This window comes from Saccopteryx leptura, chromosome 7, assembly GCF_036850995.1.
Source record: "Saccopteryx leptura isolate mSacLep1 chromosome 7, mSacLep1_pri_phased_curated, whole genome shotgun sequence".
Classification (NCBI taxonomy): Eukaryota; Metazoa; Chordata; class Mammalia; order Chiroptera; family Emballonuridae; genus Saccopteryx; species Saccopteryx leptura.
In genome coordinates, this window is record NC_089509.1 from 36747293 (window position 1) to 36762106 (window position 14814).

Sequence of the window (14814 nt, forward strand, 5' to 3'; positions counted from 1 at the left end):
AACCTTTGTTGTAACATTTACTGATCATTTATAATATGCTGAGTGTCTTAGGCACTGAATATACTAGGGGAAAAAGGTAACTTGAGATTGTTTTGTAGTGATAGAGATAGTAAAGTATATATAGTAGATTAAGTGACAAACATGGAGAACAGCAGGGCCAGGATGGGGAGGGGGAAGGGTCACTGCAGAGGAGGAAGGGGGGGTGGTCAGGGAATAAAAGAATCGGATATTTGAACAGTGATTTGAAGGTCATAAAGGAGTTAGGTCTTCGGAGGAAATGTGAGAGCAAAAGGCCCTGCTCTGTTAGTTGTGTTCCGTGAAATCTGGGGGTGAAGGGAGAGTATTACAGTGAACTTCATGAGGGTGAAGTGTAGGAGATCATTTCAGAGAAACGGATAAATCACAAAGGACCTTGGGGATCATTTAAGACTGTGTTCTATTGAAAACCATATTTGAAGGTTTTGAGTCCATGAGTGGTATAGTTACTGACTTGTTTGTTTATTAATTTTTAGAGAGAAACATCAATTTGTTCGGCTAATTTATGCATTCATTGGTTGATTCTTGTATATGCCCTGACCAGGGGTTGCACCCTCCACCTTGCCTATAGAGACAATGCTCTAACCAACTGAGCTACCTGGCCAGGGCCTTCAGTTGGGTTTTAAGAGGATTACTCTGCCTGTGTTGAGAATAGACTCAAAAGGGGATTGAGTAGGAGCAGGAAAACTAGTTTAGGGACATACTATAGTAATCCAGACAATGAGGGAACTTTCCAGATTCAAAGTGCTGGGGTTTTGTTGGTTCATTTAAAAAAGTTACTTCATGGTAATGTTTGGAGTCCAATAAAGCATCTCTCTTGTCTTTGGAAGTTTGTTTATTCTGATGAGTTTACTTATTTTTAAGAGCATATATAAAATTCTTCATAATTTTGAACTAAAATTTTCTCAAATATGTTATCCATGAAATTAATGTATTTTTAAAGTTACGAGGGTATGAAGTTAAAACATTGTAATTTCAACTCTTGATTAATGCATGCTGAAGTTTTTAGGGGAAAGAATATTGGTAGAAAGAATATTGGGCTGCATTGATTCTTGCAAAAATGGCCAGATTGTGATAAGACAAGCATAGGAAAGCTTAAATAGCTATTTATATTTAAACATTGATTATACAACTCTCAGCTTTGCTTTGAAAGTTATCCTGATAAAACATGGTTAAAGTTATTTGGCTGAGACAATCAGCCAATTTGATAGAGTATATTTTCCTTTTTTTTTTTTTTTTTTTTTGAGTATATTTTCCTTTTTAAGAGTCCTCTTTGCTTTTGTTTGCAGAAATTACTTTCAGAACTCCAAAAGCTATTCATGAATAAAAATGAGACTTACGTTTTAAAATTATGGCCTTTGTTTATCAAACTTCTTGGGAAGGTAAGTCCCATTTAAAGAACAGGTCACAGTTCTATTCTACAGGCCAGACCCTTTCATTTCTTAACTTTATTTTGTGACAGAGACAGAGAGGGACAGATATGAACAGACAGACCAGAAAAGAGAGAGATGAGAAGCATCAATTCTGTGTTGCGACACCTTAGTTGTTCATTGATTGCTTTCTTTTTTTCTTTTTTCTTTTTTTTTTTTACAGTGACAGAAAGAGTGAGTCAGAGAGTGGGATAGACAGGGACAGGCAGACAGAAACAGAGATGAGAAGCATCAATCATTAGTCTTTTGTTGCACATTGCGCCACCTTAGTTGTCCATTGATTGCTTTCTCATATGTGCCTTGACCGCAGGCCTTCAGCAGACCGAGTAAACCCTTGCTGGAGCCAGCGACCTTAGGTCCAAGCTGGTGAGCCCTTGCTCGAACCAGATGAGCCTGCGCTCAAGCTGGCGACCTCAGGGTCTCGAACCTGGTTCCTCGGCATCCCAGTCCGACGCTCTATCCACTGCACCATCGCTTGGTCAGGCTGATTGCTTTCTCATGTGTCCCTTGACTGGAGCGTTATAGTACACTGAGTAACCCCTTGCTCAAGCCAGTGACGTTGGGTTCAAACTGGTGAGCTGTGCTCAAACCAGATGAGCCCGCACTCAAGCCAGTGACCTCGGGGTTTCAAACCTTGGTCTTCTGTGTCCCCAGAGTGACACACTATCCACTGCACCACCACCTGGTCAGGCTCTTAACTTGATCTACGTAGCTTAGTCAATCCTCATTGTTCATCATCCCATAATGTATAAAATCACCTGCTCACTAAAATTCATTTGTAAACCCAACTTCAATACTGGTGGTGTATAATTTCCTTTTTCTCACTTTGAGAGTGTTTGGTTTTGTTTTGTTTTTTAGATTTTTATTCATTTTAGGGGTGGGGGTGGGAGGGGAGAGATGAGAGAAGTAGGAAGTATCAACTCCCATATGTGCCTTGACCAGGCAAGCCCAGGGTTTCGAACCATGGACATCAGCATTCCAAGTTGACACTTTATCCACTGTACCACCACAGGCCAGACTATAATTTCCTAAAATTGAATTCCCCAGTGGGTTTGTTCCCAGTTGATGTTTGAGCTCTATATATTTTTTTTTTTTAAAAGAGAGAGGGACAGATAGGGAAAGACAGGAAGGGGAGAGATGAAAAGCATCAATTCTTCATTGCAGCATCTTAGTTGTGTGTTGATTGCTTGTCCATTGATTGCTTTCTCATGTGCCTTGACAGGGGCGGGGGGGGGGGGGGCTACAGCAGAGCAAGTGATCCCTTGCTTAAGCCAGTGACCCCAGGCTCCAGCCAGCCACCTTTGGGCTAAAGCCAGCGACAATGGGGTCATATCTATGATCCCATGCTCAAGCTGGTGACCTCGGGGTTTTGAACCTGGGTCCTTCACATCTCAGTCCGAAGCTCTATCCACTGTGCCACGACCTGATCAGGCTGAGCTTCTCTATATCTTTTAAACAGGGTTCTTTTTGTGATCCATACAGTGGCACATTTTTACTTTTTGTGCTTTTTTTGCTGTTTGCATCTTTTAAATGGCCCCCAAATGTAGTGTTAAAAGACTTTCAAGTTTCTTAAGTATAGGAAGACTGATTTGCTTTGTGGAGAAAATGTGGATGTTAGATAAGGCCTGAGTTATAATGCTATTGGTCAGGAGTTTAGTGTTAATGAAATAACCCTATACAATTGTGGACCGCATAACGGTGTTTAGGTCAACAACAGACTGCATATACAATGGTGGTCCTGTGAGGTTATAATGGAGCTGAAAATTTCTATTGCATAGTGATGGGTGTTTGTGGTGATGCTGGTATAAGCACACCTACTGCGTTGCCAGTTGCATAACAGTATATCACATATAATTACATGCAGTACATAATAATGATAATGAACGACTTACTGGATTGTGTATTTACTATACTATTTATTGCTCTTTTAGAGTGTACACTTTCTACTTAACTAGAAAAATGTTTGCCATAGCCTGACCAAGCTGTGGCTCAGAGAATAGAGCATCAGCTTGGGACTCTGAGGGCCCAGGTTCAAACCCCAAGGTTGCCAGCTTGAGCGCAGGATCATAGACCTGACCCCATGGTTGCTGGTTTCACTGGAGGCCCCCTCCCCCTGGCACGAATGAGAAAGCAAATCCGTGAACAACAAGGTGCTGCAACTATGAATTGATGCTTCTCATCTCTCCTTTCCTGTCTCTCTGTCCCTCTCTGTCTCTCACTAAAAAAAAGCATATGCCATAAAATACAGTAGTATGCTGTGTACCTTGGCTCGGGCTTCTCCCCATTTCATCACTTGATTGCATCGTTTTCTTTTGTGCTTGATTTAATCTTGCTTTTCTGCATTAGCAAGCTGTACCATATAGCCTAGGTGTGTAGTAGGCTATACCATCTAGGTTTGTGTAAGCACACTCTAATGTTTGCACAACAAAATTGCCAGATTTATTTCTCAGAACATATTCCTGTTAAGCAGTACACGGCTGTATATTAACTAAGGTTTCTTTTAAAAAATAAACATAAAATAAGGTTGTGTATTGATTGGTTGATGCAAATATGACCAGAAACTTAAAGGAACCTAATGTATTTTTCTTAGGAGAGATAACTCATTATTCCTTAATACAGTATTTAAGATGACTTAATAAAATGTAAATATGGTGCCTGACCACGCAGTGGCTTAATGGCTTGAATGTGGGATCATAGACCTGAACCCATGGTCACTAGCTTGAGCTAACGGTCACTGGCACAGCTGGAACTGCTACTCCCCACTCCCCCACCCCCGTCTTTCCCCATCCTGCCTGTGAAGGCACCTATGAGAAAGCAATCAGTAAACAACTAAGGTACCTCAAACCATGAGTTGCTTTTCATCGCCTTTCCTGTCGAGCTGCTTCTGTATGTACCCTGACTGGGGAATCAAACCAGCAACCTCTGTGTTACAGGAGGACTCTCAAGAGCTATCCGGCCAGGGCTTAACATTTCTATTGAATTTTTAGAAAGAGAGGAAGGGAGAGAGTGCGGAGGAGGAAGAGAAGCTTTTGTTGTTCCACTCAGTTGTGCATTTTTTGGTTGCTTCCCATGTGTGCCCTGACCAGGGATTGAACCCACAATGTTGTTTTGGGATGACACTTAACCAACTGAGCTAACTGGCCAGGGCCTGCCACTGCCATATGTTTTAATTACTATAGTTTTGTATTAGGTTTAGAAGTCTTGCAAGGGTGTGAGTCCTTCCACTTTATTTTTCAAAAAACTTTGGCTTTGGGGAGCTCTTTGAAATTCCATATTGAATTTGAGAAGTGATTGTTTTTCTGTGAAAAGGGCAGTTGGAATTTTGATAGAGATTGAGTAGAATCTGTAGATTGCTTTTTGGTAGGCTTATTTTTTTGTGGTGGTGTTTTTTTTTTACCAGAGAGACAGAGAGTCACTGAGAGAGATAGACAGGAACAGACGGATAGAAACGGAGATGAGAAGCATCAATCATCAGTTTTTCCTTGTGACACCTTAGTTGTTCATTGATTGCTTTCTCATATGTACCTTGACCGTGGGGCTACAGCAGAGTGAGTGACCCCTTGCTCAAGCCGTCGACGTTGGGGTCTCGAACCTGGGTCCTCCACATCCCAGTCCGGTGCTCTATCCACTGCGCCACTGCCTGGTCAGGCAATATTTTAATGATACTAAATCTTTCTGCTCATGAAGAGGGATAGTTTCCCACTTATTTAAAATCTTTAAATTTTTTTCAGCATTGTTTTATCACTTTTACTATATAAGTTTTTCACCTTCTTGATTAGATTTATTCCTATGTATTCTTTTAGGTACTATAGGTCAAATTGCTTTTCGAGTTGTTGATGTAGAAACAACTGATTTTCAGGTGTTGATCTTATACTCTGAAATACTGTTGGATTAATTTCACCAGCTCTAAGAGCTTTCTTGTGATTTTTCTAAGCCATTTTTTTTCTGTTATTTATATTCTCTTCTGTTATATTTCTGTTATATAATATGTGGTTTATAACCACTTATAATATTTTTTTAATTTTCTTAATGGTTCATGTTTGTTTTTAATAATTTTTTCTTAATTGTTTTTCTTGCCTGTTTAACATTTCTTATTTAATGAATGGTTTTTTTATACAGGTGTTCCCTTTTTGGTATTTGTTACCTTTTTTTTTTTTGTTTTAGTGAGAGAGAGACAGGAAGGGAGAGAGATGAGACGTATCATCTCATAGTTGCAGCACTTTAGTGCATTGATTGCTTTCTCATATGTGCCTTGACCAGGGGACTACAGAGTGAGTGGCCCCTTGCTCAAGACAGTGACCCTGGGCTCAAGCCAGCAACCCAGTCCTCAAGCTGGTGGTCTCGGGGTTTTGTAACTGGGTCCTCATGTCCCAGGCCAATGTTCTGTCCACTGCGCCACCACCTAGACAGGCTCTCTCACCTTTCTAATTTGAATGAATGCTATTGTTGCATTATGTGTTGTTTCAGACAGGTAAATAACTTAATGATTTTTTATCTTTTAGACCTTGCATCGAAGTGGGAGTTTCATTAATTCTCTGTTACAGCTGGAAGAACTGGGATTTCGTAGTGGAGCACCTGTAATTAAAAAAATAGCTTTTATTGCTTGGAAGAGTTTAATAGATAATTTTGCGTTAAATCCAGGTAATATTTAAATATTCTAAATATTTATGTTCAAAAAGTGAACAAACTGACATACCATTTGTGGCTTTCTTAGTAAATCCCAACACTTAGTTGAGCACTTTATCTATCTCATTTAATCATCTGAACATTGTTAAGTAAGTAAATCAGTAAAAGCTAAGCACTATATGACTTCACCCATAGGTAGACTATAAAACTGAAACTCATGGACATAGATAAAACTGAATGAAGTCTTTACAGGGGAGGTGAATAAAAAGGGACAAATATATAGTAACAGGAAATAATTTGACTTTTGGGTTGGGCACACAACAGTCAACAGTTCAAATGCTATAGAGATGTTTACCTGAAACCTATGTGCCCTTATTGATCCATGTTAATAGTACATTGATAAATATTATTTAATTTCTAAATAATAAAAAGTTAAAAAAAAAGCCAAAAATGTCATAGCACTATATCTGATAGTAAGTATTGTTGCTGTTTTGGAGAGATAAGGAATTTAGCAAAGGTCACGTGGGCAGTAGATGGATGATAGGAAACAGTTATGAATGTTATTGAGTAAACATGTCAGTGATGATATTTTATCTTTAGAACTATACCTAATAGGTTAATATTATTTATGTGATTTCTTTAAATTTATCTTAATCTTCTGTTATCTAGTGAAGGTGTTTGACATGTATATGAAAAATAAATAGCCTGACCTGTGGTGGTGCAGTGGATAAAGCGTCAACCTGGAAACACTGAGGTTGCTTGTTCAAAACCCTGGGCTTGCCTGGTCAAGGCACATATGGGAGTTGATGCTTCCTGCTCCTACCCCTTCTCTCTCTCTCTCTCTCTCTCTCTCTCTCTCTCTCTGTCCCCTCTCTATAATGAATAAGTAAAATCATTTTAAATAAATAAATAAATGAATAGAATATTTAGCCAAAAATGGGTCAGTATAAGGGAAATAAGGGTATGTATTTACCAGGTCTGCTAAGAAATGTTTATTTCATCCTATATCTTTTTTACAAAAGATCATTAATCCTTTTCTTTCTCTTTTAATAAGTGTTTTAGAAAAAAATTATTATTTACATTAACCAGAATTGCTTTTATTGAAAATTATTGATAAAGTGCATTGCCAGCCTGACCTGTGGTGGCGCAGTGGATAAAGCGTTGACCTGGAACACTGAGATTGCCGGTTCAAAACCCTGCACTTGTCTGGTCAAGGCACATATGGGAGTTGATGCTTCCTGTTCCTCCCCCTTTCTCTCTCTCTCTCTCTCTCTCTCTCTCTCTCTCTCTCTCTCTCTCTCCTCTCTAAAATGAATAAATAAAAAGAAAAAAAATGTTTTAAAAAAAAGGTGCATTGCCAGGTACCTGTTTACCTGAAACCTGTGTACCCTTATTGATCAATGTCAACGGGACATTGATAAATGCCACCTTTTTTTGTTGTTGGTTATGAACCATCAGCTTGAAATGATGTTCAGAACTAAATATATTGGAATTATATATAATTCCAATGTTATAGCATAAAATAGGAGTGGTTTAAAGAAGATAAAATAAGTTCAGAGCTACAGTCTTTATGACTGGTATGGGTTCAGGAAGTCATTATGGAATCCGATGCTTGACTTTCTATCCTGTCATCTTCAATATACCTTAGTTGTAGACTATAGGAAGGAGGGAGAAAAGAGAGCAACAATTAAATTCTTGCTGATCCAGCTTTCTACTGGAGTTTACTTAACTTTTTGGCCCTGACTTGTTGGCTCAGTGGTATTGGCCTGACCCGTGGATGTCCCAGATTTGGTTCCCAGTCGGGGCGCACAGGAGAAGCGACCATCTGCCTCTCCACCCCTCCCCTTTCCTTTCTCTCTCTCTCTCCCTCCCACTCCCCCCATTATTCTGGAACCATGGCTAGATTGTTTTAAGCACATTGACCTTGGGTGCTGAGGACGGCTCCATGGAGCCTCTGCCTTAGGCACTAAATATAGCTCTGTTGAGAGTAGCCCCCAGATGGGCAGAGCATTGGCCCCAGACGGGGGTTTCCAGGTAGATCTAGGTCGGGGTGTATGCAGGAGTCTATCTCCCTTCTCTTTTGGAAAAGAAGAAATATGTGTGTCTGTGTTGTGGTTTTTTTTTTTAAGTTGTGGGGGGAGAGGGTAGGGCGGCAGAAACAGAAAGCATCAACTCATAGAGGTTGCTTCTTATATGTGCCTTGACTGGAAAAACCCAGGGTTTCAACTTGACAACTTCAGCATTCTGCTTTACTCACTCACCACCATAGGTTAGGCTGAGCAGCTATCTATAATGAGCATTCTAGAAATTCCACATGCACTGTCACTTAAATCTCATTGGGTAGAATGGCTAAAGAGAATAGATGAAGTCAAAATTGGCAACCCATCAATGTGAGTGAAAGCAGGTCTTGTGACTAGAAGAGAATGGTTTATTGTACGGCAGGTGGCAGTCTGCTGTGGGGGTGTTATTGTGGAGCTCCTCTCGTAAGTAGTTCAAGTATAGAGGATTTGTTTTCACAGTTATCTGATTTTATCTTCTTTTATGGAAAGGTTAATTAATTTTTTTTTTAATTTTTTTACAGGGACAGAGAGAGTCAGAGAAAGGGATAGATAGGGACAGACAGGAACGGAGAGAGATGAGAAGCATCAATCATCAGTTTTTCCTTGCGACACCATAGTTGTTCATTGATTGCTTTCTCATATGTGCCATGATCGTTGGGCCTTCAGCAGACTGAGTAACCCCCACTCGAGCCAGTGACCTTGGGTCCATGCCAGTGAGCTTTTTGCTACTAAAGCCAGATGAGCCCGCGCTCAAGCTGGCAACCCCGGGGTCTCGAACCTGGGTCCTTCCGCATCCCAGTCCAATGCTCAAGCCACTGCACCACCGACTGCTCAGGCTGGAAAGGTTAATTAAAAGCTAAATGGCAAAATAGTTGTAAGAAAACATTGATGAATGTCATCTTACCAAATACATGGCTTGACAGATACTTCAAAGTCCTTTTAAGTGTTTTTAATAAGTTACTTGAGCAAAAACTGTTATTTTTATATATTCCTAGTCACACATACTAGATATTTCTGATAGAAATATTTTGTTTAAAGACTTGGATTTAATTTTTTGCTGATTTTAATAATATGATTATTGTTCATGTAGAGTAGATCTGAATCTGAATGAATCTATTTAGGTTTCCAAAATCAAGTGGCAACCAAAAATGTCAATGCTTTGTAAGATAAACTAGTAAAACTTAAAAATTACCATTTGAGACAGAATGTAAAAAATATATCTCTTTTTAATTTGTAATATGGAGATAAGCAGAATACTAAAGCAGCCTGGACAGTTTCTCAAGATTTTGGTATATTGAGCTAAACCAGTGGTCGGCAAACTCATTAGTGAACAGAGCCAAATATCAACAGTACAATGTTTGAAATTTCTTTTGAGAGCCAAATTTTTTAAACTTAAACTATATAGGTAGGTACATTGTTATTAATTTTGTTAGGGTACTCCTAAGCTGGCCTTTGCTAAACACTCAAGGGGCCAAAGAGCCGCATGTGGCTCATGAGCAGCAGTTTGCTGACCAGGGGGGCTAGACAGTATGTGGCTGGGGACTGCTCTGTATTATGGGAAGTTTAGCTGCATCCTTGGATGTAACCCACTAGATACCAGTGACATTCTTCATATCCTTGCTTCTCAGATTGTAACAACACAAAATTTGGACATTGCCAAATGTTACTTGATTGGAAAAATCACCCCTGCCACACAGTATTCAATAAATAGTACTTTTTACTTGTTGCCTTCCTAAGTGTTGTGGTCTATACATACTGGAGTTTGTCAGTGGAAATTTTGGGTGAAATAGGAAAAGCTGTTGGTTAAAAAAATTATATTCTCTTGCTATGGTAAAAGACTTGCTTACTCCTTAAAATTTAATCTTTAGCTCTTAAATGTTTTTACCTGTGCGCTTCTTTTTCTTTTTTGCTTAGAAATACTGTGTAGTGCAAAAAGACTCAAGTTGTTAATGCAGCCTTTGAGTTCCATCCATGTGAGAACAGAAGCTCTGGCACTCACAAAACTAGAAGTCTGGTGGTATTTACTAGTGAGACTTGGACCTCATCTTTCTGCTAATTTTGAACAGGTAACATTACAAATGTTGACTATAATTTCCTTTTCTTTTTTTCTTTTTAATATCTTTTTTTTTCCCTTTTGTGACAGAGACAGAAAGTCAGAGGACAGACAGGGACAGAGAGACAGGAAGGGAGGGAGATGAGAAGCATCAGTTCTTCATTGTGGCACCATAGTTCATTGATTGCTCTCTCACATGTGCCTTGACCGGGGGCTACAGCAGACTGAGTGATGCCTCGCTCAAGCCAGTGACCCTGGGCTCAAGCTGGTGAGCCTTGCTCAAACCAGATGAGCCTGCGCTCAAGCTAGCAGCTTCACGGCCTCAAACCTGGGTTCCCCGTGTCCCAGTGTGACACTATCTACTGCATCGCCGCCTGACCAGGCTAATGTAATATCTTTAATCTTTCAGTGTTATTTTTGCTTTACGTTAGCAGACCATAATATATAAAGTATCTTTTTCTTAATACAGACTTTAGTTCATTTTCCTAATAGGATATTTTCTAGCCTGAAATGAAGTCTGTAAAGTCATTTACATCAGCAGACCCTCAAATACCTATTTTTTAGAAGCATTATGAAGAGTTTGCTTTTTTTAAGATTTATTGGTTTAACAGAGAGGAGAGAGAGGGGCACTGAGGGAAAAGTATCATCTCATAATTATTTCACTTTGATTGTTCATTGCTTGCTTGTTGCTTGTCATATGTGTCTTGACCAGGTAAGCCCAGGGTTTCGAACCAGCGACCTCAATTGTTCCAGGTTGACGCTCTATATACTGCACCACCACAGCAAGGCATGAAGAATTATAAAAAAAAATTTTATAGGGCTTAAAATATAATTGAGAGTAGATTTAATATTACTGAAATGGAAATCAAGCACTGTCCTGGGCAGGTGATAATTGTATTAGTTCCAATCATTCAAATCATATCATAGCTATTCAGCATTGCAAAATGATTTTATAAATTTCAATTTTGATGTCTTAGGGGACATTTAGCTGCAAGCTTAATCTTATCTATACACCTCTCTTTCACAATTAATCCTATCTTTGGTTCCTGATTTGTTTATTTTTTTATTTTATTTTTTAACAGAGACAGAGAAAGGGATAGATAGGGACAGACAGGAATGGAGAGAGATGAGAAACATCAATCATTAGTTTTTCGTTGTGACACGTTATTTCATTGATTGCTTTCTCATATGTGCCTTAACTGTGGGCCTTCAGCAGACCGAGTAACCCCTTGCTCGAGCCAACGACCTTGGGTTGAAGCTGGTGAGCTTTGCTCAAACCAGATGAGCCCGTGCTCAAACTGACGACCTCAGAGTCTCAAACCCGAGTCCTTGTCATCCCAGTCTGTCGCTCCATCCACTGCGCTACTGCCTGGTCAGGCTGTTTATTTATTAGTAAAGTAAAAGTTAAGTAAAAAAGGACAAGTTTGCCTGACCAGGCGGTGGTGCAGTGGATAGAGCATCGGACTGGGATGTGGAGGACCCAGGTTCGAGACCCCGAGGTCACCAGCTTGAGTGCGGGCTCATCTGCAAAAGCTCACCAGCTTCAACCCAATGTCGCTGGCTCGAGCAAGGGGTTACTTGATCTGCTGAAGGCCCACGGTCAAGGCACATATGAGAAAGCAATCAATGAACTAAGGTGTCACAATGCGCAACGAAAAACTAATGATTGATGCTTCTCATCTCTCCGTTCCTGTCTGTTTGTCCCTGGCTATCCCTCTCTCTGAGTCTCTCTGTAAAAAAAAAAAAAAAAAAGACAGGTTTGATAACTTTTTTTACCAGCAAGAAATGGTGAGGGGGCAGATAGAGACAGACAGGAAGGGAGAGATACGACCTCATAGTTGTGGCACCTGTAGTTGTTCATTGATTGCTTCTCATACATGCTTTGACCCGGGGGTTGGTGGTGGTGTGGTGGAGACTACAGCCAATCCAGTGACCCCTTGCTCAAGCCAGTAACCGTAGGGTTTCAAACTTGGGTTCTCAGAATCCCAGGTCAATGCTCTGGTCAGGCAGGTTTACAAACTTTTCTATCATTTTATTTCAGTATTGCTTATCTTAGATTTTCGAGTACATTTTACTTTTGACCTGTAGTCCTTCTAGTCTATGTGATTAACTGATAAGCAGTAAGTATATTCTTGGAAAGGGAGACGTTAAATATACTTGAACTGTTAGTCAAGTTTTAAATTACTAGTTTTAATATATTAGGGCTTTTAAACTTAGTAGAAGATGAACTAATTAAAATTGGACATTGATAAAATAAAAAATTAAAAAAATTAAAAATTAAATAAAATAAATGAATAAATTAAAAAATATATATTAAAAAAAATTGGACATTGAGCCTTGACCTCTGGTGGCGCAGTGGATAAAGCATCGACCTGGAATGCTGACATCTCTGGTTCAGAACCCTGGGCTTGCCTGGTCAGGGCGCATATGGGAGTTGATGCTTCCTGCTCCCCCTTTCTCTCTCTCTCTCTCTCTCTCTCTCTCTCTCTCTCTCTCTCCTCTCTAAAATGAATAAAATGGAATCTTTAAAAAAAAATGAACATTGATAGCAATATGTAATTGAGCATAATTTTTCCAAATTCTACCATTGAAAGGCCCTTTTAGGTTAATCATGCCTAGTTGGTCCATATATTCATTGGTGTAATTTATTCACTGGCTAGATATGATTTGCATTAGAATGCTCTTAGAAGTTAGCTTAAAGATTTCTTAGTTTATATATTTTTAGCATGTGTTTTTAAAAAGCTTAAAATGATTCTGTCTGCCAGTAGCAATTAAAACTTAGGTAGATGTTATTTGCAAAAATTATTTTGTATAATTTGGAATTTATAGGTAGTACACATTTAGCACAAATAACAGTTTAATAACAATTTTGACTTTTCCAAATTTCAGTTTTTAGCCTGTGCATTGAAACAGTCCATAAAAGAATTTAGACTGCTTCTTAAAGAAATTTAAGTGTATTATGCAAGGCTCGTATGAAAATAGGAAAGTTACGCAGTTTACAAATAATTGCTTTTTTAAAATTATTACCTCAATAGGTTTGTGTGCCTCTAATTCAGAGCACAATAAGCAGTGATGCTAATGCTCTACATCAAGGCAGCTCATTGCGTGTGCCTACTTCTCCTGGCTTAAGTCCTATGACTCCACCACACAAAGGTAAGGGATAGACGTACTTGTTTTTATCTGGTTTTTCTTCTGAAATCTTAAGAGAAAGGTTATTTAGAAAGTTACAGAGAGAGAAGTAAGGCAGCTGGGCTGCATAGGCTCAGGAAACAAGTTAAAGAGACAGTAGAAAGTCTTTTGGGGCTTACAAGAGAGAAAGGCATGGGCATACTCCTGAGAGGGAGAGCACCTTTTTATTTTTTTACTTTTTTTAAAAATGCTTTGAATGAAGACTTTGTTTAGTATTACATAAAGTGAAACACTTTGTAATTTTGGCCCCACCACTACAAACTCCGTTGCATATTCTTGCATACTTGTTTTCTGTATGTGTTAATGTTTGCTGCTGTAATTGCATTGTTGTAGTTGGAAAGATCAACCTTTGCACTGTACGTGTGAGGTGCATTAGACTTTCAGAACCAGAATCTTGGAGATACAGTGGTACCTTGACACACGAGCACTTTAAATCACGAGCGGTTTGAGAGATGAGCAGTCACTCGTGGGATTTTTTGCTTTAAGTCATGAGCGGATATTGGAATCACAAGCTCCCGCCACCCTCCACTAGATGGCCTGCCGAATGTTCTGAGAGGGAGGAAGAAACAAACTTCCATGGAAAGGTTTTTGTTGAAACGGCTCTAAGTGAAAGCTAGGAAAGGGGTGGCAAAAAAGCCAAAAGTCAGTGAAGAAAATGATGATGATTAAGCAAAGTAAAAAAAATAGCAATTAAGTTTAGCGATAAAGTTACATATACATAGTGTGTAAGTTAAAATTTGCGATTAAATGTAGCAATGTGTGTAGAGTAAGTTACGTTAAGTAATAGCGCAGGAAACGAAAACCCCCACCAGTCTTCTCCCCCTTTGCCAGCATCTTAGCCTGACCTTGAAGGTAAATACACTTCATAAACCAGTTATTTCTTTTATTATGTATACATTGTATGTATTTGTTATTTATAAAGTGCATTTTCTTGTTTAAAGCATATAAAATTCATGTGGTTTTGGGGGGCTAGAACAGATTAATTGCATTTCCATTAATTTGAATGGGGAAATTCAATTTGACACACGAGAGCAAATTGAGTCATGAGCTCAGCCATGAAACGAATTAAACTTGTGTGTCAAGGTACTACTGTATTAAAAACAATAGATCTTAATAGATTAAAGAAATTGGTTTAGCATGTACACTATTTGAAAGAAAATACTTTCTGTTAGCCATTCTGAACCGAATTTTAATGTTTAAGGAGTGCCTGCATGTTAATAATGTAATTCAAGGTATGGATTAATGCCTGAGAATTATATTAACTCTACCCTCGTTCTTAATCTAATAAGATTTTTTAGTTGTAACTCTGGGTTTTAAACAAAAACTCAAATTTTATTTGAGACACACACTTTATAATTAAAGATGCATTTCATTGAAAGGAAGTAAACAATATATTTGTTTGGTTAGATAATTTAAACTT

The 14814-nt window shown here is 38.9% G+C and overlaps 1 protein-coding gene across 2 annotated transcripts in view; it reads left to right on the plus strand.

The window, feature by feature from the left end:
• RIF1 (replication timing regulatory factor 1) overlaps positions 1–14814 on the plus strand; it is a 71508-nt gene that overhangs the window by 9889 nt on the left and 46805 nt on the right. For both annotated transcript variants that reach the window (XM_066345501.1, XM_066345502.1), the window contains exons 8-11: positions 1326–1418; positions 5969–6107; positions 10067–10218; positions 13241–13358. In XM_066345501.1, the coding sequence (XP_066201598.1) occupies positions 1326–1418; positions 5969–6107; positions 10067–10218; positions 13241–13358 (502 nt within the window). The remainder of the gene's footprint in view (positions 1–1325; positions 1419–5968; positions 6108–10066; positions 10219–13240; positions 13359–14814) is intronic.